Below are 25,360 nucleotides of genomic sequence, written 5' to 3' on the forward strand. Positions count from 1 at the left end.
GTCTTTTTTTATATCTCATTATGTTGTCCTCATTCCCGTTAATGCATTGTACTCCACTGAAATATAGCAGAATCAAATATTTAAAAGGACACATTCATGCATGCACAAATGAGTCAGATTTTCATACAATTCCAGTCTGTTGTTTTGCAACATATTTAATGTATTCTCCTTCTCTGCCTCTCTGATTGTGTCTTTCCAGAGGCCAACCCAGAAAAGTTTAACAGTCGCTTCCGAAACAAGATGTTCTATGCAGGAGTGAGTCCCCCTCATTCACACTCAGGAACTGTTCTGGTTTCTACTGCTGTCTCTGTCTTTCTTCATAAAGCACTCACAAAAAAAAACATGCAGAATTTTCTACAAGGATGACAACTGAGGAGGAAGATTGGAGTGAATGAAGGGAAAAGACAAAGGCCATATGGATCAAAGGGAAATAGATAAACTGTCTCTTAGGCTTATTGTCAGCCTTAAACAATTGTAATCTTAATAATACATAATGAAATGGAGTTATTGTGCCTCCATGCAATGCCAAATTCACAGTTATTGATTATTTTAGAGTAATGATGATCTTCAAATTTTGACGGGGTATTTCTACTGCTACTCTATAATTAGTCAAATCTTTTTCTATAGGAAGTATTCAACAAGAAAGGTTTTGTTTGACAGCTTTTTAAAATGTATATTAAACACGTGACAAATAAATATAATCCGTATAAATAAAATCAATAATACACATTCAGCAAACTCTTAATATATAAAACATGTAACAAATAGTACAGAGCTCAAGTACATCTCTCCCCTTTTTCACTTAACTCAATATTTATAATTTATCTAAAGTGCTGAACAGATCATTTTAAGATCATCATGTTTTGAAAACCTGCATATAATCTGTACAGATTGAGAGATTTGAGGAATGAATGATGGGTGGGAGTTTGAGAGGAAGCATGAAGGGGAGTTATCTCTTTTTAATGAGGGAAATGCAATGAACTGTAATTCAGTTGGACTCAGTTTTCTCTGTTAATGTGTGTGTGTGTGTGTGTGTGTGTGTGTGTGTGTGTGTGTGTGTGTGTGTGTGTGTGTGTGTGTGTGTGTGTGTGTGTGTGTGTGTGTGTGTGTGTGTGTGTGTGTGTGTGTGTGTGTGTGTGTGTGTGTGTGTGTGTGTGTGTGTGTGCGTATGCGCGTGTGCAGGCTGCGTTCTCAGATTTCCTCCAGAGAAGCTCCAGGGACTTGTCCAAGCACGTCAGAGTGGTGGTGAGTGTTAACACACACTCCCTCTCTTTATCTCGGTGTGTATCTTTTTCCGTGTCGACATGTCTGGGCAGCGGGTCGGCGGGTGATTAAAAAGGCCGTCCTTCAACTCCTCTTTTTACATCTGCCATGCTCCAGTATCCTTCAGCATGACATTGAATAAACAGACACTGACCTCCATACCAGGATAAGAGCAGCGGCCATCCAGCATTCTCATTAAAGACTGGATTGTTTCGTGATAACAGAATATCAGAGACCTATATTCCCTTCTAGTCCAAAACCTAAAGTTGTGCTACCATAAAAATATTCACATTTCACATTTTTGGGATTTATGTTTATTTTCTTCAATTGACCTCATTCAATTCAGAGCTAGCATAAAGTATCACAATACATACCACATGACTGGTCTCAATGAGGATGTTATAGATTATTACACTGTTAAAGTATAACCCATAAAAAGTTCAAACATACAAAGATTTGACTTCCCTTTACATTAAATAACATGCTTTGCTTGGCTACAGACATCCTTTTTAAGCTTTACACTACACTTTAACCCTCAGGTCTGTAATTCTTCACATTCCTTGTTGCTGCTACAACTACTTTAGGGCATGACCTTTGACATCTATCAATCAATTTCACCCCCGTCACATCTAAACAGATGCTCAAAACCACAAATTATAATTGCACATTCTTTCCTGCTTTCTTCCTCCTCTCTCTCTCCCTGTGTTTCTCAGTGTGATGGCACAGATCTCACTCCTAAAATCCAGGAGCTGAAATTCCAGTGCATTGTGTTTCTAAACATTCCCAGGTAAGTGAGCGTGCCATATGTCCATAATACTGTGTCAAAAATCCCATCTTATAGATACAATAATATCATGTAACCTATTTATATATGTAATGTGATTATAAGATACCCTCCATACTTAATTTCCCATAAGGGGTTAGACTGACATGCTATGATATTACTACATTATATACTATGATGTTTCCACTAGAGGGAAAAAGCCAATTGAAACGCATAAAAAATGCATGAGGCACTTCAGCTCTTTAGTGGTTACACAGCAAATGAATTTCCTTTGAGTGGTTTAGAAGTTGTTTTCAGGAATTTAGATGTTCCATAGTTAACCGTTTTTACGTGTGTGTGTGTGTGTGTGTACGTGTAGGTACTGTGCTGGCACCATGCCGTGGGGAAACACAGGCGACCACCGGGACTTTGAACCGCAGCGCCATGACGACGGCTGCATCGAGGTTATTGGCTTCACCATGGCCTCATTGGTGAGAGAAAGCGGGGATTTGAGGGGGAGAATAAATATTTGAATACTATAGGAAGCGACAGGGGACACTGGTGTGTGTTTCAATGGGATTGTCGACCCTCCTGTCATTATAACCTCCATTGTAAGAACCTCTCTGGTCCACCAGGCGGCGCTACAGGTCGGAGGTCACGGAGAGAGATTGCACCAGTGCAGAGAAGTCGTCCTCACTACCTTCAAAACAGTTCCTGTTCAGGTGAGGACACTTTAATATAACACTGTTGAGTTACTGGATTTACAGTTTGATAATATTGATTGTAGCCGTAGGAAGTTGGTTAAAAGTAGTTTTGAGATGAATTACACAGCTATAAATCAAGTTTAAAAATAGGATTTAAAGGACTTCCCTCAAAGAATGTGCTAATCTGCGCAATGGTGTCTTACTCTTTGTTGAATTCTGTTTCATTTAATACTAATAAAAAAGGTATTTATAAAGTACATTTTGTCTAAAGATGCAGCCTTGCAAAACAATTCTGGAAAATAAACAATAACAACAAGTAAACAAATAGCAATAGTTAAAGTAAACCATAAACAAGTGTTTTTTTAAATCCCAAAACAAAAGTAAACAGAATAACAGTAAAGTCAATCGATATTTAAAGCCAAATTAAAAAGATGAAGGCTAGAAATGAAGCCCACACATTGACCTCAAATGACCTTAGATCATGTTCTTATCTCCTTGGAAAAGCATGTGTTTTCCTTCAAACTAAGGGACGGAAAACGTATGTTATGTTGTATCATATACATGTAAGTATGGTAGTGTTACTGACATTCTAACGTTTTTTGGGGTTTTGTTTTGGGTCTTTGTGTGTGCATGTAGGTGGATGGTGAGCCGTGTCGACTGGCTCCATCCACGCTCAGAATTTCCCTCCGAAATCAGGCCAACATGGTCCAGAAGAGCAAGAGACGCACCTCTGTGCCCCTGCTTAATGAGTGAGTCACACACACACACACACACACACACACACACACACACACACACACACACACACACACACACACACACACACACACACACACACACACACACACACACGCAGGAACTAGGCCAGCAGTGTTGTAAAAGCCCGGGTTGCACGGAGTGACTCACTCAATCTGTTTAGTGGGAGCTGACATTCACTCTTCTCCATGTCCCACGTCTACCTGCAGCCCGCCAAACCACAATCACAGGAAATGGATATGTTTATGTTCTATTTAATCAAAACAAAAGCACCGGGGAGGTATCCAATCGCACTCTGACTTGTTATACTCTGCGGTTATCAGCTGAGAAGAAGAAGAAGAAACGTTTATTGATTTATTTCAGGGTGAAAGCAGTTGTGGTGGAAGAAGTACTCTGATACTACAAATACAGAAAACTCAGTAAAAGTCCTGAATTAAACTATGGATTAATTCAAAGTATTATCAGCCAAATAGACAACAAATTTCAAAAGTAAAAGTACTGCACCGTCACATAAAAGTGCTATTTTAAAACATATATGATGCATTATTATACTACTAATATACCATTACTATACTATGTATACTTGTATTTGCTCCACATTGACAAACTACAAAAAAAACACTCTTCCTGTAACTACATTAGTTAGTAATATACATCCATAAAATCAGGTATCAGTATGCTGAATTGGGCTAAAGTTATTGTTGTAGAGAATTATATTATTTATCACATATGAGCATTTTAATGTTGTAGCCAGTTTTAGATAATTAACATACTACTGATGAACACAGAAAAGGAGTACAAAAACACAGGATTTGCCTCTGAAATGTAATGGAGTACAAGTACAAATCAGAATAATGCGTACGTGAAATTGCGCTTGAGTGCAGTGCTACAGTCTTGAATAAATGTACTTACACTCGCCGGCTGAGTCGAAACTAAGCTTATATCTTGCTACTAACGCTCCTCAATCCCTGTTCACTAACCCACTCCATGTTTAACTGTTATATCTGTGGGTCTGCAGTGATGACACGAAGAGCTCCTGCTCTCTGTGCTCTTCATGTTTGTCCACTTACCTGATGGGCTTTTCTTCATCTCCTCCTCCTCCTCCTCCTCTTTTATCAACACTAACCTTTATGATTATTTATTGTTTTCATTTGCTTACCTTCTCTCTTTCTTTTTTTCCTTCTTCTCATCTTTGTTTGATTCATATTCCCCCCTACTTCTTTCCCATTTTGCCTATATTTTGCATTTTCGTACTTATCCTCTCTCCTGTCTCCTCTTTTGTTTCCTTGTCTCCTCTCTCTCTTCTTCCTTCCTCTCGTTTCCTTATCTCCTCTATTCTCTCTCTCCCCCTCCACTGCTCACCTCCTCTGCCTCTCCTCCATACGTTTCTCCCCTCCTCTGTGTGTTTTTGTGTGTGTGTGTGTGTGTGTGTGTGCGGCTGTAGTATTCAGAAGGTGTGTGCAGCTGATCTGCGCCGCCTCTCTGCTCCCCCAGACTCCTTCTCTGTGTAAGTACTGAGCCCTCTGTCACTGTTTGTTTGGTGTCACTGAATGATTCGATGCTGTTTCAGTCTACGTTTGTTCGTTTGGGTTCAAACTATATTTGATGACAACCAGTCCATGTCTAAAATCACTCATAGCATAACCTGCATTTCACCCTCAATTTACTTTCATTTCCAACAATAATAACCACCAGATTTAAAACCTCATATTGATTGAACCCATGTTGCATCGTATTGTGTTGAATGTGAGTTTTGGTTCTTTGCGGAATGACAGAGAAGAGTGTATGGCAGCGTACTGAAGCCTGTCCACTTTTACAGTTGCTTTTTGTCATGATGTTTTACCCGCTGTAGTCCCTTTACCCTTAACTTCTCCCTGAGCTTTGTATACCTGCACCGCTCCTTTGCTCTCTCTTAATGTCCTCCCCTGTGAAAAGCTATTTTCATAATATTGCTTCCACTGTGAATGAAAAGAACAAAAGTGACCTTAATGTACTTTATTGTGACACATTTCTGTTCCTTTGCAGGTAGGAGTTTAAGCTTTTGAGGCTGGGTAGATTGGTCAAATGCACACAACAGGATTTTGCCATCAATTGTTAACCCTTATTCTCACTGGAGCATTATTACCCATACTATTGACATCTTTACAGTAACAGCTCTGCTATTGGGAGGAGAGTTTATAACTTTTAATACATTTAACAAACCTCCAGTTATAAGTAAGACCCTAAGACCTTGATTCCGTTCTAAAACTTCACGTTAAAAAGATGAAAAAATGTTGCAAAAGCTGCAAAATGTTGTTTGTGATGCGTGTGTGTATATGCGTCTGTGCGTGCATGTGTGCATGTGTCCACATCATTGTATGTTGGTCTAAATGTTGTGTGTGTGCACGTTTGCATGCTCTTGTGTGTGTTTGTTTACAGCCCCCACGCAGTTCCAGATCGTCTGCGTCTCAGAGTGAATCGGGTCAGCCTCCAAGAGTACGACCGACTGCAGTACGACAAAGACCGGCTACGAGACATATGTAAGGATCTTTTAGGTGGCTATAATCAATATATTTTTTTAACAATAATTTGCATGATGTGGCACTATGATTAACATGATTCTGCAGGCCACTTTTGTGCCTATCAGCTTTTTGTTTTGGTTTCACTCTCACTGCTCTCAGCCTGTTTATCAGGAAACAGTAGATAACACAGTGAGGCCAGCTAATACATATAGCATTTAGCAGATTAAAAAACAGATATTACACTCGAGAGTAGGTAATGAAAGAGAAAATTGGAAATACAGTCCATAGGTGGACACCTACATCACTTTAAATTCAAAGTCAGAATCAGAAATTCTTTATTTACCCGGGTGAAATTGAGCTTTGCAACAGTGGTTCCATTTAAGAATTAAATGAATTAAAATGATATATTTATATAAATCTGTTACTGCTGAACATAAGCAACTATTGACAAGTTCACCATGGAAACCTTAAAAAATGGTAAAATAAAATAAATGCAGCCAAGAAAATGTTTTTTTTCCAAAGCATTTTGTCCTAAAGTGTGTTTTTGTATCGCAGCCATCCCTGTAGGCATTGTGGTGGTGAGGGGAGACTGTGACCTGGAGACATGCAGACTCTATATCGACCGATTACAGGAGGCAAGTTTCCCCTTTAATCTTCATTAATGCTCATCATCGCTTTAACTTCTGTTCTGTTTCCTCGTCAAGATTATTTCCTGATGCGTATTGTTAATGGACAGACAATCACTGGGAATGCGGAGCTGCTCTTCAGCTGTGTCATTAACGAGCTAACCTCAGTGTGTGATTTATTTGAACGTTTGATAACCTTGAAACCTGTCTGCTGTGATTGCTAGGATTTACACCAGGCGCCATCTACTGGCCACAGAGTGCACTATCAGGTACAACACTTCTAGTCATCTTTTTGCAGGAAAAACTGGGTTATTATCAGTTTATGCTTCGTATATAAAGTCCCATCAAAAAGAATGTTTACAATACCTACAATCTGGGTGAAAATGTCAAGGATTTTATCATTTATATAAAAATATTAGTTTTGAATGTCAAAGATTATACGATATCTTTGTGTATTATACAAGAAATGTAGCTTTAAAACACATACATAATATATACATGTGAAAAGACTTGTGGTGATGTTTAAGAATCACAGAAACACACAGAGTGAACACAGTATAATAGAAATAACGAGGAAGAATAAATACATACAAATATAATAATTTCATTTATTATTTATTACGTTTTCACATTTGTTAATGCTATGATCATTTGTGATAGTTTTCATATTTCTAGTGATGTTGGCATTTCCATACAGTCAGGAATTCACTTACAAAAATGAGATTCAAACATTAAATCAGTTGTAGTTTTTACAGACTGACCCATGTTGCATAGAGTCTTGTCCTACCATACCGGGGAAAAACATTTCTGGACATAACAAAAATAACTTCATAAAAAGGTCGTCAGCTGCAGTGAGTCGCTACACACTCATGTTGTGATTATACTGTTGTTATTGTTCAGCTGCTCAACAAATAACACTTAATAATACGTTTCCTCGGCCTGGATTTCTCTATTATGCTTTCTTGAAATACTTATCTACAGTTAGGTCCATATATTTGGACACTGACACAAGTCATGCTTTTTTACCTGTTTACTGAAACATATTCCAATTATAGTTATATAATGGACATGGACATAAAGTGCAGACTCTCAGCTTTCATTTGAGGGTATCCACATTCAAATTAGATGATGGGTTTAGGAGTTTCAGCTGCATTCTTTGGACAGATGAAACCAAGATCAACCTCTACCAGAATGATGGCAAGAAAAAAGTATGGAAAAAGTGTGGTACAGCTCATGATCCAAAGCACACCACATCATCTGTAAAACACGGCGGAGGCAGTGTGATGGTTTGGGATGGTTTGGCTGCCAGTCGCACCGGGTCACTAGTGTTTATTGATGATGTGACTCAGGACAGAAGCAGCCGGATGAATTCTGAGGTGTTCAGAGACATACTGTCTGCTCAAATACAGCCAAATACAGCCAAATTGATTTGGCGGCAATTCATAATACAGATGGCAAAATTGCCAAAGCAACCCAGGAGTTTATTAAAGCAAAGAAGTGGAATATTCTTGAAAGGCCAAGTCAGTCACCTGATTGACCATGCATTTCCCTTGTTAAAGACTAAACTTCAGACAGAAAGGCCCACAAACAAACAGCAACTGAAACCGCTGCAGTAAAGGCCTGACAGAGCATTAAAAAGGAGGAAACCCAGCATCTGGTGATGTCCATGAGTTCAAGACTTCAGGCAGTCATGGCCAGCAAAGGGTTTTCAACCAAGTATTAGAAATGAACATTTTATTTTCAGTTATTTAATTACTTTTGAGCCCCTGAAATGAAGGGATTGTGTTTAAAAAATGCTTTAGTTCCTCACATTTGTATACAATCTTTTTGTTCAACCCACTGAATTAAAGCTGAAAGTCTGCACTTCAACTGCATCTGAATTGTTTCATTTGAAATTCATTGTGGTAATGTACAGAACCAAAATTAGAAATACTTTGTCTCTGTCCAAATATTTATGGACCTAACTGTACATTCAGTTTATAGTTCAAAGTGATGATGAAGTTTCTGAGTTGGTGTCTGATCCCTTTGTGTTCAGGATGAGATCCGAGGCGTCCCGCGGACAAGTTCAACTAGCAGGCTCTCTCCCCACTGGAGCTTCTTGGACTGTGAGTGGCTTATTATTAAAGTTAAGATCAGTGGCAAAGATAATCTAACTTGATAGAAAAAGATTTTACACTAAAATTCTGTAAACATATTTGTTTGTGAAGTACTTCCTGTTTACATGCGTGTCTCTGCTCTGCAGCCACGTCAACTGACCGCTTCTATCGTATCGACAAGGCTCAGGTAAAAACTGATTTAGAAAAATAGATCAATGCTGCTTTAGGACAAATGTTTCACCTGCTCATATGTGTTTGCAATGCTCTGTGTTTTCTGCATGTGTGTTTGCAGGAGCACCTCCACTTTGTGACGGAGATCTGTCAGGACGAGGTGTTCATTCTGGACCACGAGGGCCCATTGGGGGGGCAGGGCTCGTCCACGGGGATGCCTGATCTGGTGGTGGAGCCCTCTTCTGGGTACGTCAGCACACAAACACACACAGAAGATACTGCATGTATTAAAGATAAAATGATTGAAGTGAACTCAAACCTAATTCCTTCTGTCATTTATGTTTCCAGTGTTTCCTTGACATCCGATGAACAAGGTATGAACACACACACACACACACACACACACATACACATACACATACACACACACACACACTCACACACATTTATATGAATGAAAACTAGTTTGTAGCTGTAGTTTAGTGCCTGAAACTGAGTGGAACCTGGTATAAGACGTTTTTCATATTTCCGTGGTACTTTAATACAGAAATAGTCTTATTTTAGCTTTACATAAACCCCTTCTGTGTATTGATATCCATAAGAAAGACCCAAAGGAAATCTAAAGATGCAAATTACCAGAAGCAAATGATTCAGCCTGAATAATCTTTCAGAAACACAGATGGCAGCCTCTTAGTTCCTCATTTTCAAGCTTGTTATATGTATAACAATAAGACTGGAGTTCTGGAGAAGTTGGGAAATATGTACGGTGTCACGTGAGCTATTCATAGTCATTGTTATTCATGGGACTCTCCAGTCTGTTGAACCCATTGTCCAAACATTGTTTATTTTTATCCACTTTCAGTTTTGCATCCACTTCAAACTGCACAACAACACCAAGCTCAGTCCACACTCTAGATCAAACTAACGATGACCTGTATTTTCCTGTTCTCGAGTTTCTTTTATTGTTGTGTCTTCATATCATTTCCAGAGATTAGTTAAAGATTGACAGATACAACATTTTGTCAAAAAACTACACGTGACCCATTGTTTTTGAAAACTTTGGAAACCTCAAAATCACTGGTGTTGTGGTTTAGTGGTTTAGTGTGGTTGAGTTATATGTGATCAAACATAACCCTAACCCTGTGTGTGCCTTTACCTCCCTAAATGATTCAAACACTCAGATCAAGGCAGGCATTTGGGTTCATTTTGTCAGTGAGTATTTTATAACCGTGGTTTTAAGAGCAGTTTGGTGGCTCCACAGATAGAGCAAATGTTCTGCTACATGGAAACAAGTCAGATAGTGACCTGTGTGGAAGTCCCTGTGTGACTTTGCATTTGCAAAGGAAGTGAAACTGAAAGCTCAAGAATTACCGACAGAGAGTCTAAAAGAATCATACTTTGATCCTTTCTGTTCCCTTTTGTGTTTCAACGTACAGGCAGACATGTTTATTAAAAGTGGAACATGTGAGCAGATCCCTAAGTGTTTCCATGGAAATAAATCAACTTATGATGCAGTGTCATGAAGGTGCTTTCTGTCTTTCTGTGTGTTTACAGCCCTGCTGACGGCCGCCAGCTCAGGAGATCTTTCTATGGTAATCCCTCAGACATACACATGCTGTGGGGATATAAACCAGTTTTACCTGTTGTCTGCTTCATTTCACTGGCATTAAATACTCAGACAAACATCCTTTCGCTACAACATTTGAAAAACCACTTCATTAAATCTCTGAACAGTGTTTACAAGCGTTTCCCAAACCAGTGCAGGAAGCCCTCTAAAGAACACACAGAATCTAAGTTGATGGTTTACTAACTCTTTGTAAACCATGCTAGTATATATTATGAAAAGGCATAAATGAAAAACAACATAGAAATAAGCCAATAGCTAAATCTGGCATAAATCGTCTCTTCTCTTTTTCAGATGAATGTTTTATTACATAATCCTTGTTAAAAAGGACTACTTATAGTGAGCACTCTGTATTTTCCTTGTCTTTAAAAACCATATTCTCTTTCCTGTTTGTGTCTCCAGCTGACGGAGTGTGTGCGTCGGGGTGTCAGTCTGATGGTCAGAGACTCTGCGGGATGCTCAGCGTTACATATAGCGGCTCACAGCGGACACACTGAGCTGGTCAGCTTCATACTGCAACAGGGTGAGAATGTGCATCCTGCAGTAAAGTGTGTAGGATGTTTTTTAAGCTGCTGTATATAGTATGTCAGATATAATACATCTTGTTTAATACTGTTAACAAGGGGCCATAACAACTTACAACTTACAAATGTTGTTTTTTTAAACGTCTGCTGCACAAACCAGAACTCAAATGAATTCCACGGATGTTATACGTCAATATCTAATTCCCTGTGTAAGGGGGTTCGATTGCAAAAATAAAAAAGTCATATACAGTGGGGCAAAAAAGTATTTAGTCAGCCACCAATTGTGCAAGATCTCCCATTTAAAAAGATGAGAGAGGCCTGTAATTTTCATCATAGGTATACCTCAACTATGAGAGACAGAATGAGAAAAAAAAATCCAGGAAATCACATTGTAGGATTTTTAATGAATGAATTGGTAAATTCCTCGGTAAAATAAGTATTTGGTCACCTACAAACAAGCAACATTTCTGGCTCTCACAGACCTGTAACTTCTGCTTTAAGAGGCTCCTCTGTCCTCCACTCGTTACCTGTATTAATGGCACCTTTTTGAACTCGTTATCAGTATAAAAGACACCTGTCCACAACCTCAAACAGTCATACTCCAAACTCCACTATGGCCAAGTCCAAAGAGCTGTCAAAGGAGACCACAGACAAAATTGTAGACCTGCACCAGGCTGGGAAAACTGAATCTGCAATAGGTAAGCAGCTTGGTGTGAAGAAATCAACCGTGGGAGCAATTATTAGAAAATGGAAGACATACAAGACCACTGCTAATCTCCCTCGATCTGGGGCTCCACGCAAGATCTCACCCCGTGGGGTCAAAATGATCACAAGAACGATGAGCAAAAATCCCAGAACCACACGGGGGGACCTAGTGAATGACCTGCAGAGAGCTGGGACCAAAGTAACAGAGGCTACCATCAGTACCACACTACGCCGCCAGGGACGTAAATCCTGCAGTTCCAGACGTGTCCCCCTGCTTAAGCCAGTACATGTCCAGGCCCGTCTGAAGTTTGCTAGAGGGCATTTGGATGATCCAGAAGAGGATTGGGAGAATGTCATATGGTCTGATGAAACCAAAATAGAACTTTTTGGTAAAAACTCAACTCGTCGTGTTTGGAGGAGAAAGAATGCAGCGTTGCATCCAAAGAACACCATACCTACTGTGAAGCATGGGGGTGGAAACATCATGCTTTGGGGCTGTTTTTCTGCAAAGGGACCAGGACGACTGATCCGTGTAAAGGAAAGAATGAATGGGGCCATGTATCGTGAGGTTTTGAGTGAAAACCTCCTTCCATCAGCAAGGGCACTGAAGATGAAGCGTGGCTGGGTCTTTCAGCATGACAATGATCCCAAACACACCGCCAGGGCAACGAAGGAGTGGCTTCGTAAGAAGCATTTCAAGGTCCTGGAGTGGCCTAGCCAGTCTCCAGATCTCAACCCCATAGAAAATCTTTGGAGGGAGTTGAAAGTCCGTGTTGCCCAGCGACAGCCCCAAAACATCACTGCTTTAGAGGAGATCTGCATGGAGGAATGGGCCAAAATACCAGCAACAGTGTGTGAAAACCTTGTGAAGACTTACAGAAAACGTTTGACCTCTGTCATTGCCAACAAAGGGTATATAACAAAGTATTGAGATGAACTTTTGTTATTGACCAAATACTTATTTTACACAATCATTTGAAAATAAATTCATTAAAAATCCTACAATGTGATTTTCTGGATTTTTTTTTCTCATTCTGTCTCTCATAGTTGAGGTATACCTATGATAAAAATGACAGGCCTCTCTCATCTTTTTAAATTGGAGAACTTGCACAATTGGTGGCTGACTAAATACTTTTTTGCCCCACTGTATGTCTCCAGAGAAAGCTGTATAAAGTTGGGTGATGCCACTTGAGTCAACATTCATTTAAAAGTACAAAAAATAAAAATAAACCTGAAGATGTGACATTAGTAGAATTGATCTCTTTAGCCCGCTCCTCATCTTTACTATATCTTTAATGCTCATTGCTACATTAGCCACTCCTATTAAACCACGTCTGAATTTACAACCCAACTACTGGATTTCAAGTTGCATCGTGGGTAATGTAGGCGCCAGTTTTGACCACAAAGACAATTGTTTACGATAAAAAAGACCTAATCTGGGTCCATTTTTACACTTGTCTGCCCATCATGAGTTTGACATTGTTGTAGGAGTGTTACTTTAAGATGAATAAATGAGTATTTATTTAATAAACTACATTTGTACTAATCTACAAAGCTGATCCTGCTTCTCCCTCTTCAGGCTCTAAGGTGCTTCTGGATTTGACGGACAGAGAAAAGTATGTAACCTGTTTTTAATGTTGTTTTTACTAAAGGATTTAATTTTTAGATAAATATACTACTATATAATATAATATAATATAAAAACATGCCCTTAAAGTGTGAGACGTTTCATGCTAGTTAACACTCAATGCTGTTTTATCTGTGGTCAGTGTGATCTTCATCTGTAGAAAACAACCACAGTGACGTGTGTGATATATTGCACGTTCTCAAATGACCTGTGTGTGTGTGTGTGTGTGTGTGTGTGTGTGTGTGTGTGTGTGTGTGTGTGTGTGTGTGTGTGTGTGTGTGTGTGTGTGTGTGTGTGTGTGTGTGTGTGTGTGTGTGTGTGTGTGTGTGTGTGTGTGTGTGTGTGTGTGTGTGTGTGTGTGCGTGTGTGTACTTGTGCGTGCAGAGGAGATACTGCCTTGCACAAAGCAGCCTCAGAGAAGCACCACACAGTTTGCAGATTGCTGGTACAGGCTGGGGCGTCCCTCGAGAAGACCAACTTCCAGGTGAACACTCGTACTCACACTCTCACACACACACTACCCGTAAGTCTAGCTGAGTCAAGTCAGGAAGATGAGCACAAGAGATTTCTCAAGGGTGTGTCTTAAACCTTCAGCTTTTGAAAACTGATCTGTGTGTTTGCTTTTGCTCTGGGTTCACCACAACTTCAAAACTAGTATTAATCCCAAAGGAAATGATTGTGAATTATGTGAAATACAAATACATACAAGTAAAAAATAGTGTATTCGAAGCTGTTATAAAGAAAAGTAATATACATTTATGTATTTTGTGGTTCAGTTAGGGACTGAATAACATTTACAATTAACTGATTTTTTGACGGGCTAGATAATAATTCACAACAAGTTTAATAATCCAATAAAAAAAAAAATGTTGGTCCAAATCCTCTCGTCTGTCCTCCTTCGTTTATAGTCAACTCCCAATTGGTAAGAAAAAAAATCACAATTACTTATTTTAACCAAATTGTGCAGACCTTTAAATGGAAAAACTCTTCAAAAAAGTGAAAATATTGTGGTTGTTTTTTTCTATTTGAATATTTTTCGACTGATGGTTGGACGAATGAAGTAAAAAAAGTTAACTGAATTCTGGAAAATTAAGAAAATTATATTAATTGGGAAATAATTCTTCGTTGCCGCCTTAGACTCCTTTATTTTTATTTTAGTGATGTTGTGTGTGTCCTCCAGGGGAAGACAGCCGCGCAGCAGGCGGAGGGAGACTCAGAGCTCGCCGGCTTCCTGAACGCTCAACAACACACACCTTCTGTCAACCACGAGGACCTGGAGACGGCTGTCTGAGGCACAAACACACTCACACACTCTCTGGACTCCGCACACACTCGTAGTGGAGACGAGTCTGGAAGAGAAAGTGTAAAAAAAAAACGGACTCTGCAGATGAGAGACGAACAGTGAGCGGCCTCGGCTCCCAGCAGCACCGCAGTGGACTTTTAACGGTCAAATATTTATTTGTATTTATTTATTCATATTCTATTTATTGGTTGTGCTGATTGACTGAGTGTTTGCTAGTTAAGGGTTCAGGATGTAAGTGCACTTTGAGCGGACGCTGTAAGCTGAGAATGGGTTCACTCGGCAAGAAAATGTGTTGATGAAACATTTAGAAACTCTTTCTGTTATGACATAAATACTCAAAGTTTAATATATGTTTACCCTATGTGTGCCAAAGACATTACAGTAATGTAGTGTCATATCTATTTAATGTTCCTAGAAACTATCACAGTGGTTTGTTTTTCACATAAATCTCTGCTTTCATACCAAATGATGTAATCTTAATGTTTCCATCTTCAGAACAGGGTTGACGCTTTGATAAAGTTATTAAATCTTATCTCCACTGTCTCACATCAGTCTAAGTTCAGATGAAAGGAAACTCTTTTTTTATCACATGCTTCCCACGTTCACATGAGAATACCAGAAACTCAAACAAAACAAGTACAGGTAGTGGTCCAACGTTTGATATATCAAGCAAATGAATGAATACTCGTTAAATAAATAAGTATTATACAGTTCAGTGTGCACTGGGAGGTTTATAAAGACATTTTTCAAAGGTGGCACTGACGGTGGCGTTATTTCTTTAATTCCCAACTAAAAAATTAATCTGAAGGTCAAAAAATGATAAAGAATAAATGAAATTAAACATAAATATATATTTTGTTTGCAAACTAACTTTATTCTGAGGGTTCGTACAAAGTTTGGGAAATACTTCATTTTAAATGTTTTGTTTTCAGGGTTAGTAATATCTTTCAATTCAGAATGAAATAGTAGAAAGATAATAAAGACTTTTGAGCTTTTGACATTCTGCATTTGAGATCCCTAAAAATACAAAATGTTTTACAGCTGCTTCAAGTTTATATTGATTTGTATCATAAGATAATTACGTTTGGGGATTTCGCTTTATTCTACAGAGTTAAATCAGGAAAGACCCAACTTCCCCTTTTGCCGTTAACCTTGTTTACAGAACTTCTGGACACAGATTGTACAAAATGAGATCTGAAATGTAGCCTGTATCGGCTCAGTATAAAAGTTCAAATTACCCATAATGCAGGCTGTTAATTATGGAGGACACAACAGACTCTTTGTTCAGGGTGTTTTAAAACATAATCAATACGTTTCTATTTTTAGACGTCTGACTATCAAACTGCAGTGACAAATATTTCAACTTTTCCAGCTGTACCCTTGACCCAACAATGCTTACATACAGCTGTGTGTGTGTGTGACAATATTCCGCATTCCATATCATATCAAACATTTAAAGAGAACTCTTTGCTTTTCTGCAACATACCTACTGTGTGTGTGTGTGTGTGTGTGTGTGTGTGTGTGTGTGTGTGTGTGTGTGTGTGTGTGTGTGTGTGTGTGTGTGTGTGTGTGTGTGTGTGTGTGTGTGTGTGTGTGTGTGTGTGTGTGTGTGTGTGTGTGTGTGTGTGTGTGTGTGTGTGTGTGTGTGTGTAGCATGTATCCAAGAAGAAAAAGGTCTGAGCCATATTCAATGCAATATGAATAGATGACGTCTCTTTTCATTTCTATATTAATCGTTTACATTACATTAATGTTTTGACCATAGTCGAAGACCATTTAGCACCGAGGAGTATTGAATGTTTAATTTTACTTCAGTGCTGGTTGGGTAAATGATTGTGCACGTATGTATGTCCACTGATTAAGCTTTTAAACAGCCCTGTTAGGTTTCTTTTGATGTAACCTGTTGTAAACTGAATTGAGATATAAAGTTACAGCTGTTTTCTCCTGAGTATGTGAGGAACTATTTATGTGAGGAACTATTTATGTGAGGAACTATTTAGTGTATCAAGCGTAGCCATCGTAGAAGTGTGAAGGCTTTTAAACCTAACGTACATTATTGAACAACCACATGGGAAAATCAAATTTTCAATATAACTGAACATTTCTTTTATAAGTGATCGCTTACGTTTCATGTTTTCTTTAACAACTTTATTTGGGAATAGAGATTTGTTTTCACTTTGAAGTCAACTTTCCAGAGCTTTCAGCTATATTTCCTGCACTTCCTTGATTAAAAACTAACTTGACTAAAAGCTCCAAAAGACATCAAATGTTCCAAAAAACATTTTTAATATTTCAATGGTGAAGACTTTAGGTATAAAGAAGTCAAAAGGATTCTTAATTGACACGGACAAATGTTGAAAACAAGTGGTTATTCTTCGCTTTTAAGTATAAAAGGGCTATTTGCTTGTCATAGTAACTCCTCCTCATTAAATGATAATGCTTCTCAAACTTTGAAACCATAAACTAAAATCAAATGAAAAGTAAAGTAACCATAACTTATCCTCAGCATTTCTTCGAGACATTATTTATTTTCACATTTCACTCAAGAAATTGATTAGCTTCTCCTTGTCATAGCAAGTGAAAAGCTAAAATTGCCTAAAAAATGAATTAATAAAGTGGCACATTTTTTAAAAGTCAAACAAGGACTTCTACAATGGCTACCGCTTTCACCCTCAAACTCCCTCCAGAGATTATAAAACAGAAAATGTTTATAAATTAAATCCTGAATCTGTGAATGGCGATGTTCTTTCCTACAAAGAGACCACAGTCAAAAGCTTTGAACGACATGCACACGCGCTTCTCATCAAGTAGAAACTTTGTATTGAGTCGTCTCTCATCAGTGTTGGTTTATGCATGGCATTTTCTTACCTCCTTCCTTTGGACTTTTTTCTGGTAACGGCTTAAAAGATGGCATTATTGTTGTTTTTAATTATTATAGTTTAAAATGGTTTCTACCTGAGTTTCCTCTGCGTTTGGACATTTGCTTTTGTATTTTTCTGCTGATGATGATGATGATGATGATGATGATGATGATGATGATGGGATTACTTGAAGTTTGTTGTTTTATTTTATTCATTTCTCAAAAGAAGATGTGATGCTGTGAGTTTTGCCTCTGACGTTATTTCCTGTCTGCCTGATTTGTGATGAGATATCTTTAACTGTGTTTCCTCTCTCTAAAGCCAAAAACATTGATCTGGAAACCAACATGATGTAAGGAAGAAGTTTCTTTTCAAATGCAAGGATTCTCCATAGTGTGCTTTATAATATGTTTTGTATCTTTGGGTTAAAAGAACAGCATCTATTATACTACAACTAATACAAGTAAACATTATTACCGTTGTTTATAGATACACTTTTCAAAATCTACATTATAAAGTGCTTCACAAAAGCAGCAAAATAGACTTAAATACATTTTTTTAAACAGATAAAAAGCAATTAGGCTTATTAAAACCATTAGTGTAGAAAAAAGTAAATATAGGAAACAAAAAGCATATTTAAAGATTGGATTTATATATTTAATACATTTCAATATTAGAGTTTGAAGGGTGCCTTAAATAATTACATCAGTAAAAATCTAGACACTAGGGTTTTTCATATCTGGTAACCTTTAGTAGAGTATAAAACCATTTCTGTAAATCATAACCCGTTGTTTGAACGGGTGTGTAAAGTTAGATTGGTGCATGTAATCTTAGTGAAAAAGTGCTGATATAATATTTCTAAGCGGTCACATGCAAACGGTCAAACAGTTCAATTTTTTAAAATCTTTCTCGAGTGCTCCACAAATTCAAAACTGAAGAGTATTTCACTTGTTGTCGTCGTCGGATGACAGGAAATACACGTTTCTCAATAGAACTGTGATAAAAAACGCCCTGAATGTGACTCAAGACTGAGAAGTTTACTGACTGCTGAGTCACAGCTGGGAGTTTCCTAAGTTTATTGCCCACATTTAATTAGGTAACATACCTGTGATAAAGAAAGCCGGTCAAAGTTTCCCATTGGAATCAACTGATGTCAAATTCCTATTTTTATTGAGCGGTTGAAGGAGTTCTTGTCCGTATTTTCTTTAAAATATCAAGAATTATATTTGTTTAACTCAGAAACAACATTTTCATAACAAACATAAGCTCCAGGACAGATTATTTTTATTAGTAGTAGTATTTGACCTTTTTAACAGTTTTTTTTGCCCCCCAAATGTGACTTTTTGTCCCATAATTTGGACTTTATTTTCCCAACTTCTTCTTTTTTTTGTTATTTCACTTGTGTACCCTTTTAAACGATTAATTCTTATCAAACGTTTTACATGTCCAGGTCTTTAATCAGTTTCTTTTCTTTTCTTCCTGTATCAGTAACCTGACTGCTTTTAGGTCATGAATCAGACTTGGCAGCAATGTGTAAATGAAAAGAAAAGGATCACTTCTTAGGAAATGAATTGTTTTTTCCTCTTTCCCCATCATACATTGAAATAGTATACAATTTAAAATATGTTGTCAAGTCTCACATATAGATTCCCCTTTTAGGAGACCAGCATCTGTTATTATCTTTACTGTGCTTTGTTAGTGGGAATGTAAACTTCCTTGACAGTTCCTCTTTTCACAGTGCCACAAAACAAGTGTGTTGTGATGATAAACAAAGTAGTTGTCACGAATATTCAAAACAAAAGCATGTTTGGTTTCTGTCTTTAACTAACACGAAAAGGATCTGGAAGGTCCCCCCATACATTTGGTGAACTTTTAAAATCTAATGGGAAGAAAAATAAAACATATATTATTATTTATTTGAGAGACACATTGGTTGTAATAGCATTTGAGTAATCTTTTAATTTAAGAATCAATAAAGTTGCAGTTCTTTATTTTTTTTACTGTGTCTCTTAGTAGGAAATCTGTTGTGTTTTAGCTAGAAAGAGCAATAGCCTATAGTACAGGGTTAACCCTAACCCTAACCCTATAGACTTCTGGTAAAACTGTGAAAATAAGCCCAATATTATCCCAGAAATCAAACAAAATGTGTGTGTACTTTGTATTGCTGAACATGTAAATACATGTCCCTCGTTCTGAATACTAATATAATATTGCGTCATTACGTACGAGGTCGAAATACGTGATGACGTACACCGTGAACATATGACCCGAATACAATCTGCAGCTTCAGTTGTTGAGCGGCAGTGAAAGAAGGAGGGTTTATCGGATATATAGCTTCTTTTTAATCGTTTGGACTGTAAGTACTCGTGTTTATATGTCTTAAAAATACTTTATTTGAATGGAGCAAGTGTTGAAAAGTGTTGGTAAGTTTTTAATTGTAGTTTTAAGTTGTTTATCAAGTTAAAACGAACTAGGAAATGCTGGTTTAACTAGCTTAACGACGAAAGTTAACCTTTTTTTTATATCGTCAATTTTAAACAGCTTCATTAATACTGGTTCAAAGTATAATTCGTAGATTTTGTAACCAAAGCGTTGACTTATTGTCTTGATCTAAAATACGTCTAACAGGTAGCATTTATGAAGGCCACCCATAACCGTGGTGACTAAATAGTGCAGTTTTACAAACTAATAAAGATGTTTGTAAAGTGTTATTTCACATGTGTTGACCTCCTACACTTGCACAGTCGTACCATACACTTTCCTAGCTCTTTTGTGCATCCAAAGTGGCTTTGAATGACTTATCAAAGTGGCTTCAAATGACTTATCAAAGGGGCTTTATTCGTAAATTAATGGCCCTATTATTTGTTTTTGCGAAAAAGGCTGTTCGTTTTCAGGCTAACAGTTAATGGTAACCTGTTTTGATATACACCAACAGAGGGAGACACATTGCATTACAGTATTAGAATATAAAATAAGGATAAAACTGACGATTATTACATGAATATATGATGGATGAGTTCAACTAATAACTGACAGTATTAGCAATAATGTCAATCTTATTGTTTAACAGTCATCTACAGCAGGACAATGATTATTTAAAAGAATCCAGTCAGTAATAAATCAAAACTATTCCTACAGTTGTTTTTTTTTATTATTAAAGTAATGTATCAGACGTGCTGGTTTATATTAATTTCAAAAATAAAAACATTTCGTCTTTTGATTGTTCAATTGTAATTTAATTCATCATAGTCATTTGTCAAATCTTCCTCACATTGTGTTAACCAATTATTAAATACAATTCCTCACCAGTTGCAGTCATAAATAGAACCAAAGTACACTTGAAATATTAAGAAACTGACATTTAAAGAATATTAAGAACACAAAATAAAAGCAGTGATATTAATTACTCTTAATTTCCTTAGATGTGAAAAGTCAACTTGCACCTCTTTTGCTACAAGTTAATGTTTTGTTTTTTATTGCCCTACAGTGAAACAACATGGCAAACGGGCACATGGAAATCCACGACATATTTGAAAACCACACAGGCCTGAACAGTACCATAAACTGTGATGCGAAAGCTACCTCAGACTCAGACGACATGGAGGACACAATGGAGTTCAGGATCCTCAGGGCTTACGCCAAGAGGAGGCGGCCAAAAACCCCATCATCCACACAGCAAACACCGACTTTAGTAACAAGTGGCACAGACCTAAAAAAACACTCTCCTCAAACTGAAATGAAGGACAAGAAGAAAAGAAAAAAGAGGAACAGACTGCACATTTTCCCAAAATTGTTTAGCTGTATCAGCCATAGGAAAAGCCAAGGTAGACTTGAGTCACCCGATATGAGCCCTGACCTATCAGTTTGTCGTTCTTTTGAACCCTGTAAGTATGAAGCCTCAGATATCTCCACTGCATGTTTGTATGTTCAGCAGGGCTGAATCTAACGGTTGTTGTTGTTGTTTATCGATTTATTTTAACAATATTTTGACTAAAACATGTTTAGAAAACTGTGTAAAATGTCCTAATAATGACTAAAAGTGTCTAAAGCTCTGGAGGTTTCAAAGGCAAACATTTCATACATAATATTTGGGATATTTAAATCAATAATAAAAATACATTTTATTTCTAAGTAGCATTCTAGAGACCCAAAGACTGTTTACAAAACCAGATAATATATATTTCATTTAAGATTACACTTTAAAATAAAATGATAACAAAGTACAAGTTTAGTTAAGATTAAACTTTATTTAAAATGTGCATGAAACGGTTTCAGTCTCCTCCCAATACGTCTGTTAAACTTGCCAAGTCCTCTTGATTTTGTTCTTTTGCCATTATAGCATTTTCAGCTTTTGAAAATAAAGTCAAGAAGTTGAAATGCCGTTGTAAACATGCAGCCAGATGTTCTTCCTCATAAGTTTTCCAGCAGGCTCTGAGCCTCGTGGCTTTCTCCCTAAATTAACAGATCGTCATTTGGGGGATTTTTTTTCAGGATGATGTTTTGTATTCTTTGGAAAAGCCTGTCTAAGAGACATTGTTTACACATGTGTGCTTATTCTCTCATACTCATCCTTTTTTTGTTTACAATTTATTTCAGCTCCAACAATATTTGACAATGAGCCTATGGAAGTGGAAGAGGAGGTAGCAAGCAAACTGAAAGATATCGCTGATGAGATCCCGTTCACTCTTCCTGAAATAGAAACAGACTCGCCAGAAGGTGAGTTTGAGTTTCGGCCCTTCAGAACAAAAGTCTTTCAGTGAACATATACCAGGCCTATTGCAGTAAAACACTCTTATTCAAAACACTTGCTTCAACCTGATGAATACTTCTAAATTACCTGCAGATATAAACCTACAATCGAGCAAAGATAGTCACCTCACCCCAAAATGACCATTTGTTTATCGTTAAGACACCCGGTGTTATTTTGAAGTCTCAGTTTCAAACATGCTTAAGAAACTGTTTACCATAACCAGCTTTCCTAATAACATTGGCAACATTTGATATTCAGTTAACAGGATTTACTATGTGATATTAGGCATTGTTTGAATTAAATACAGGCAATTATACTTTGCAAGGCATTCTATTGATTCTCATGTGTTTTGTTTCCTAGATAACAATGTGGAGAAAATGATCGGCCTGCTGCTCAGGGAGTCTGGAGACCGACTGAACGAGAGAGTAAGAAACAAGTTTTATAAATATACATTTATTTAGACCTTTTGGAATTTTCTTATGGGTAACTTTTAGTGCCAAAAATGTGGAAGTCGTTCATGTCTGTAATGAGTTTATATTCTTGCATCCGATTTGGTCACATTTGTTAAAAAGCAGTATTTTTATGACATTTCTACTATTAAGACTTTTAAAAAAGATATATATTAATGTGTGTCAAATAATCAGTTATCTCCTCAGCTTAACCTAAGTCTTAACCTAAATAAATGGATTCTTGTCTCGACCAGGAGCTGAAAGATTCTGGAATAACCCCAGAACTTTTTTTGGACTACAACTTCTATAAGACGCTAATCACGGCACTTCTCCTGAGGATGGGCCTCAGGAGCCCCAACCCCGACTCCCCAGGGCCAAAAGCATCTCCCAAAACTCAGATCGCTGTCACTTGTGAGGTGTGGACAACGTTAACGGGTTTATAAAAGTTTGGATCTTTTTAGAGTTTAGGTTGTATGAGGTAGTCGTCGACAGCAGTTTAAACAATGTATTGCTGTAGATAGGGGCAGCAGCTACCTTTTTTTAGAAAATATTGGTTTAAATGTACAATATATTTCAAATGTTTACAGCTTTATCTTCTAGTGAGCCCTCTTTTTGAACTGTAGCCGTTGTAAATGCTCTCTGTAAAGCCACCAGACTCTTGTGAAAAAGCAGTGATTTTTTTCCTCTCAGAATAGTGGGTTTGATTGTCCACCACTGCCTCACTTGGCAAGTTTGTTTTTGTATGACTCTGTGAATTTGAAGTAATCGATTCGAAACACTAAAGTCACACTTCTTCGTTTTTTTCAATGGACTCTGATGGCTTTAAAAGAAGCATAAATAATGGCTTTAGAAAATATTCTTTATATAACTTACGCTGATATTGATGTTTTAGATGACTAAAACATGATCAGATGCGGCTCCCGTCCACAGCAGTACATTAAATAGTCTCCTGCTGGTCCTCCTGTCTTTCTCCAAACTGCCTGAATCCACTTCATACAAACCCACCGAACTGTCTCTTTTTAAGTGAAAGCTTTGCTTAACTGTAACAATATACTGTACATTTGGATTGTCTATGTGTGCATTATCTTTTTTAATCTTTTCACACGACATCTGTTGCATGCCTGTCTGTTGCTCTCCTCGAGGTTTCTTCCATTTTGATTGACTAACACTTGAAATTGTTTCTGTTTCCAACAGGTCACCACTCGTTTGTCAGCGCTCGATACACTGCCCGGGAACCGACTGATGGGCCACGGAGCGAGATATATGCAACAATTTTATGCCAACTGGGCGCAGCAGCAGGGCGGCTATGTATGCAACACACACCACCTGTTGATATCATTTTAAAGCTATAAGTTTGACCCATAACTCTTTTAATATGCATATTTTCCTCTATTTCACAGGAGACCGCTTTTTACAGTGAAGATGAGGACGACATCCAGTGAACAGAAAAATCCTCTCAAAGGTTTTTAAAACATGCAAAAGGACTACATCAGATTTGTTGTATTATGGACATAAAACCTGCATTAACTTATCTGCAGCTGCATGCATTAGAAGGAAATTTAATCGTGTTATTCTAAGATTATTTACATACATTTTTGTATTGTCAGGTTTTTCCTTTCTTACCATTCAGTCTTACAAGGAAATATAGCCAAAGACAAAACTGATTTCCTGCCATTGATAACTACCGCTGTAAGGGATTTAAGTGTTATTTTGTAAAGATTGTTATTTTTCTTGTTATTCAGGGAGATGAGGGGTAACTCTAGCTATTTTAAATTAGAACTATTTAAGCTGCATTTACCTAAGACGATGACGTTTTGTAGCATTTGCACTTTTTTCTAAAAATGAATGTTTTAGTTTCTGAGGGATGCACCATGTGTGTTATCTGTAATTGCTCCTGGTGATGTTTACAGCTTTTCAGGTTTTAACAGGTGCCTAAGAAACTTTGTGTACTGTCAGAATTACGCTTGAATGCTTATAAGACTCAAAATAAATTGTTCATTGTAATTCAATCTAAGTTTACATCAAGTGGTCCATTCTTCCTGGTTTCTTAACTCCTTTATTAATCAGAATCAGAATACCTTTAGTCCCACAGAGGGGAAATTTGCAAGAGAAACTATTTACTGGTTATCAAAACATGTTTCAGTTTATCAGACAACTTTTTACAATATTTTATAATAACGAACAAAACATAAATACCATTTAATATCACAACATAGTAATATATTTAGGTCCACAGCAAGTACTGCAAGTGTCTTTACATGTTTCCATGTTTGTGGGGAAGCTTCCAGTGAGTTTGAAACAACATAATGTTTTTTAAGATGTAAGATGATTTTTTTCCTATGAAGAAGATTTTGCTAAATAAAGTGTCAATAGGGCTACGTTGTGGTCAAACTAAGTGCACATTCCACTGATAAAGAGCAGTCAGGAACACTTTTTAATCAGTCGTTTCATTTCTTCAAACTTTTCCAATACGTTGCCCAACGAGACGTCATTTTTTATTACGTTTTGATATATAAACACTAAAGCACGTTGCTTCAATTATAAGACGTGTACACCGTTTAAAGGAAGCTATTTTGGATAATGTTGCACAGGGAGCAACAGGTCACATCAAAATAAAGGTTTAAACTTAATCACTTTTGG

The 25,360-nt window shown here is 37.4% G+C and overlaps 2 protein-coding genes across 14 annotated transcripts in view; both read left to right on the top strand.

Moving 5' to 3' along the window:
• The window catches only part of dgki (diacylglycerol kinase, iota), a 58,084-nt gene extending 40,317 nt beyond the window's left edge, over positions 1 to 17,767 (top strand). For 6 of the 13 annotated variants that reach the window (XM_063905253.1, XM_063905263.1, XM_063905256.1 and 3 more), the window contains 18 exons: positions 200 to 255; positions 1,183 to 1,245; positions 1,977 to 2,050; positions 2,406 to 2,517; positions 2,662 to 2,748; positions 3,367 to 3,479; positions 5,905 to 6,005; positions 6,543 to 6,622; positions 6,838 to 6,882; positions 8,649 to 8,718; positions 8,856 to 8,896; positions 9,002 to 9,126; positions 9,229 to 9,254; positions 10,435 to 10,472; positions 10,907 to 11,027; positions 13,313 to 13,349; positions 13,745 to 13,844; positions 14,541 to 17,767. In XM_063905253.1, coding sequence (XP_063761323.1) covers positions 200 to 255; positions 1,183 to 1,245; positions 1,977 to 2,050; positions 2,406 to 2,517; positions 2,662 to 2,748; positions 3,367 to 3,479; positions 5,905 to 6,005; positions 6,543 to 6,622; positions 6,838 to 6,882; positions 8,649 to 8,718; positions 8,856 to 8,896; positions 9,002 to 9,126; positions 9,229 to 9,254; positions 10,435 to 10,472; positions 10,907 to 11,027; positions 13,313 to 13,349; positions 13,745 to 13,844; positions 14,541 to 14,651 — 1,400 coding nt within the window. In that variant the 3' untranslated portion in view covers positions 14,652 to 17,767. Of the gene's footprint in view, positions 1 to 199; positions 256 to 1,182; positions 1,246 to 1,976; positions 2,051 to 2,405; positions 2,518 to 2,661; positions 2,749 to 3,366; positions 3,480 to 4,930; positions 4,994 to 5,904; positions 6,021 to 6,542; positions 6,623 to 6,837; positions 6,883 to 8,648; positions 8,719 to 8,855; positions 8,897 to 9,001; positions 9,127 to 9,228; positions 9,255 to 10,434; positions 10,473 to 10,906; positions 11,028 to 13,312; positions 13,350 to 13,744; positions 13,845 to 14,540 lie in introns of all 13 variants that reach the window. The other 7 variants (XM_063905259.1, XM_063905260.1, XM_063905261.1 and 4 more) reach the window with 4 other exon arrangements.
• Positions 17,768 to 19,728: 1,961 nt separating this feature from the next.
• On the top strand, positions 19,729 to 24,729 carry LOC134879029 (apoptosis facilitator Bcl-2-like protein 14). The gene is made up of 7 exons (XM_063905268.1): positions 19,729 to 19,877; positions 21,009 to 21,405; positions 22,118 to 22,237; positions 22,632 to 22,696; positions 22,975 to 23,136; positions 23,915 to 24,028; positions 24,121 to 24,729. Exons 2-7 carry the CDS (start codon positions 21,018 to 21,020, stop codon positions 24,160 to 24,162), a joined length of 891 nt encoding a protein of 296 aa, XP_063761338.1. The 5' UTR covers positions 19,729 to 19,877; positions 21,009 to 21,017; the 3' UTR covers positions 24,163 to 24,729.
• The last annotated feature ends 631 nt before the right edge of the window (positions 24,730 to 25,360 follow it).

Source organism: Eleginops maclovinus, chromosome 17 (assembly GCF_036324505.1).
Source record: "Eleginops maclovinus isolate JMC-PN-2008 ecotype Puerto Natales chromosome 17, JC_Emac_rtc_rv5, whole genome shotgun sequence".
Taxonomy (NCBI): Eukaryota; Metazoa; Chordata; class Actinopteri; order Perciformes; family Eleginopidae; genus Eleginops; species Eleginops maclovinus.

What these genes read in the sequence shown, in the direction of transcription:
- LOC134879029 (XM_063905268.1), top strand. Translation starts at nt 21,018, where the DNA reads ATGGCAAACGGGCACATGGAAATCCACGACATATTTGAAAACCACACA. An exon ending in GAGACCGACTGAACGAGAGA is followed by an intron (nt 22,697 to 22,974) that starts GTAAGAAACAAG and finishes TGTCTCGACCAG; the next exon opens with GAGCTGAAAGATTCTGGAAT. An exon ending in AGATCGCTGTCACTTGTGAG is followed by an intron (nt 23,137 to 23,914) that starts GTGTGGACAACG and finishes TGTTTCCAACAG; the next exon opens with GTCACCACTCGTTTGTCAGC.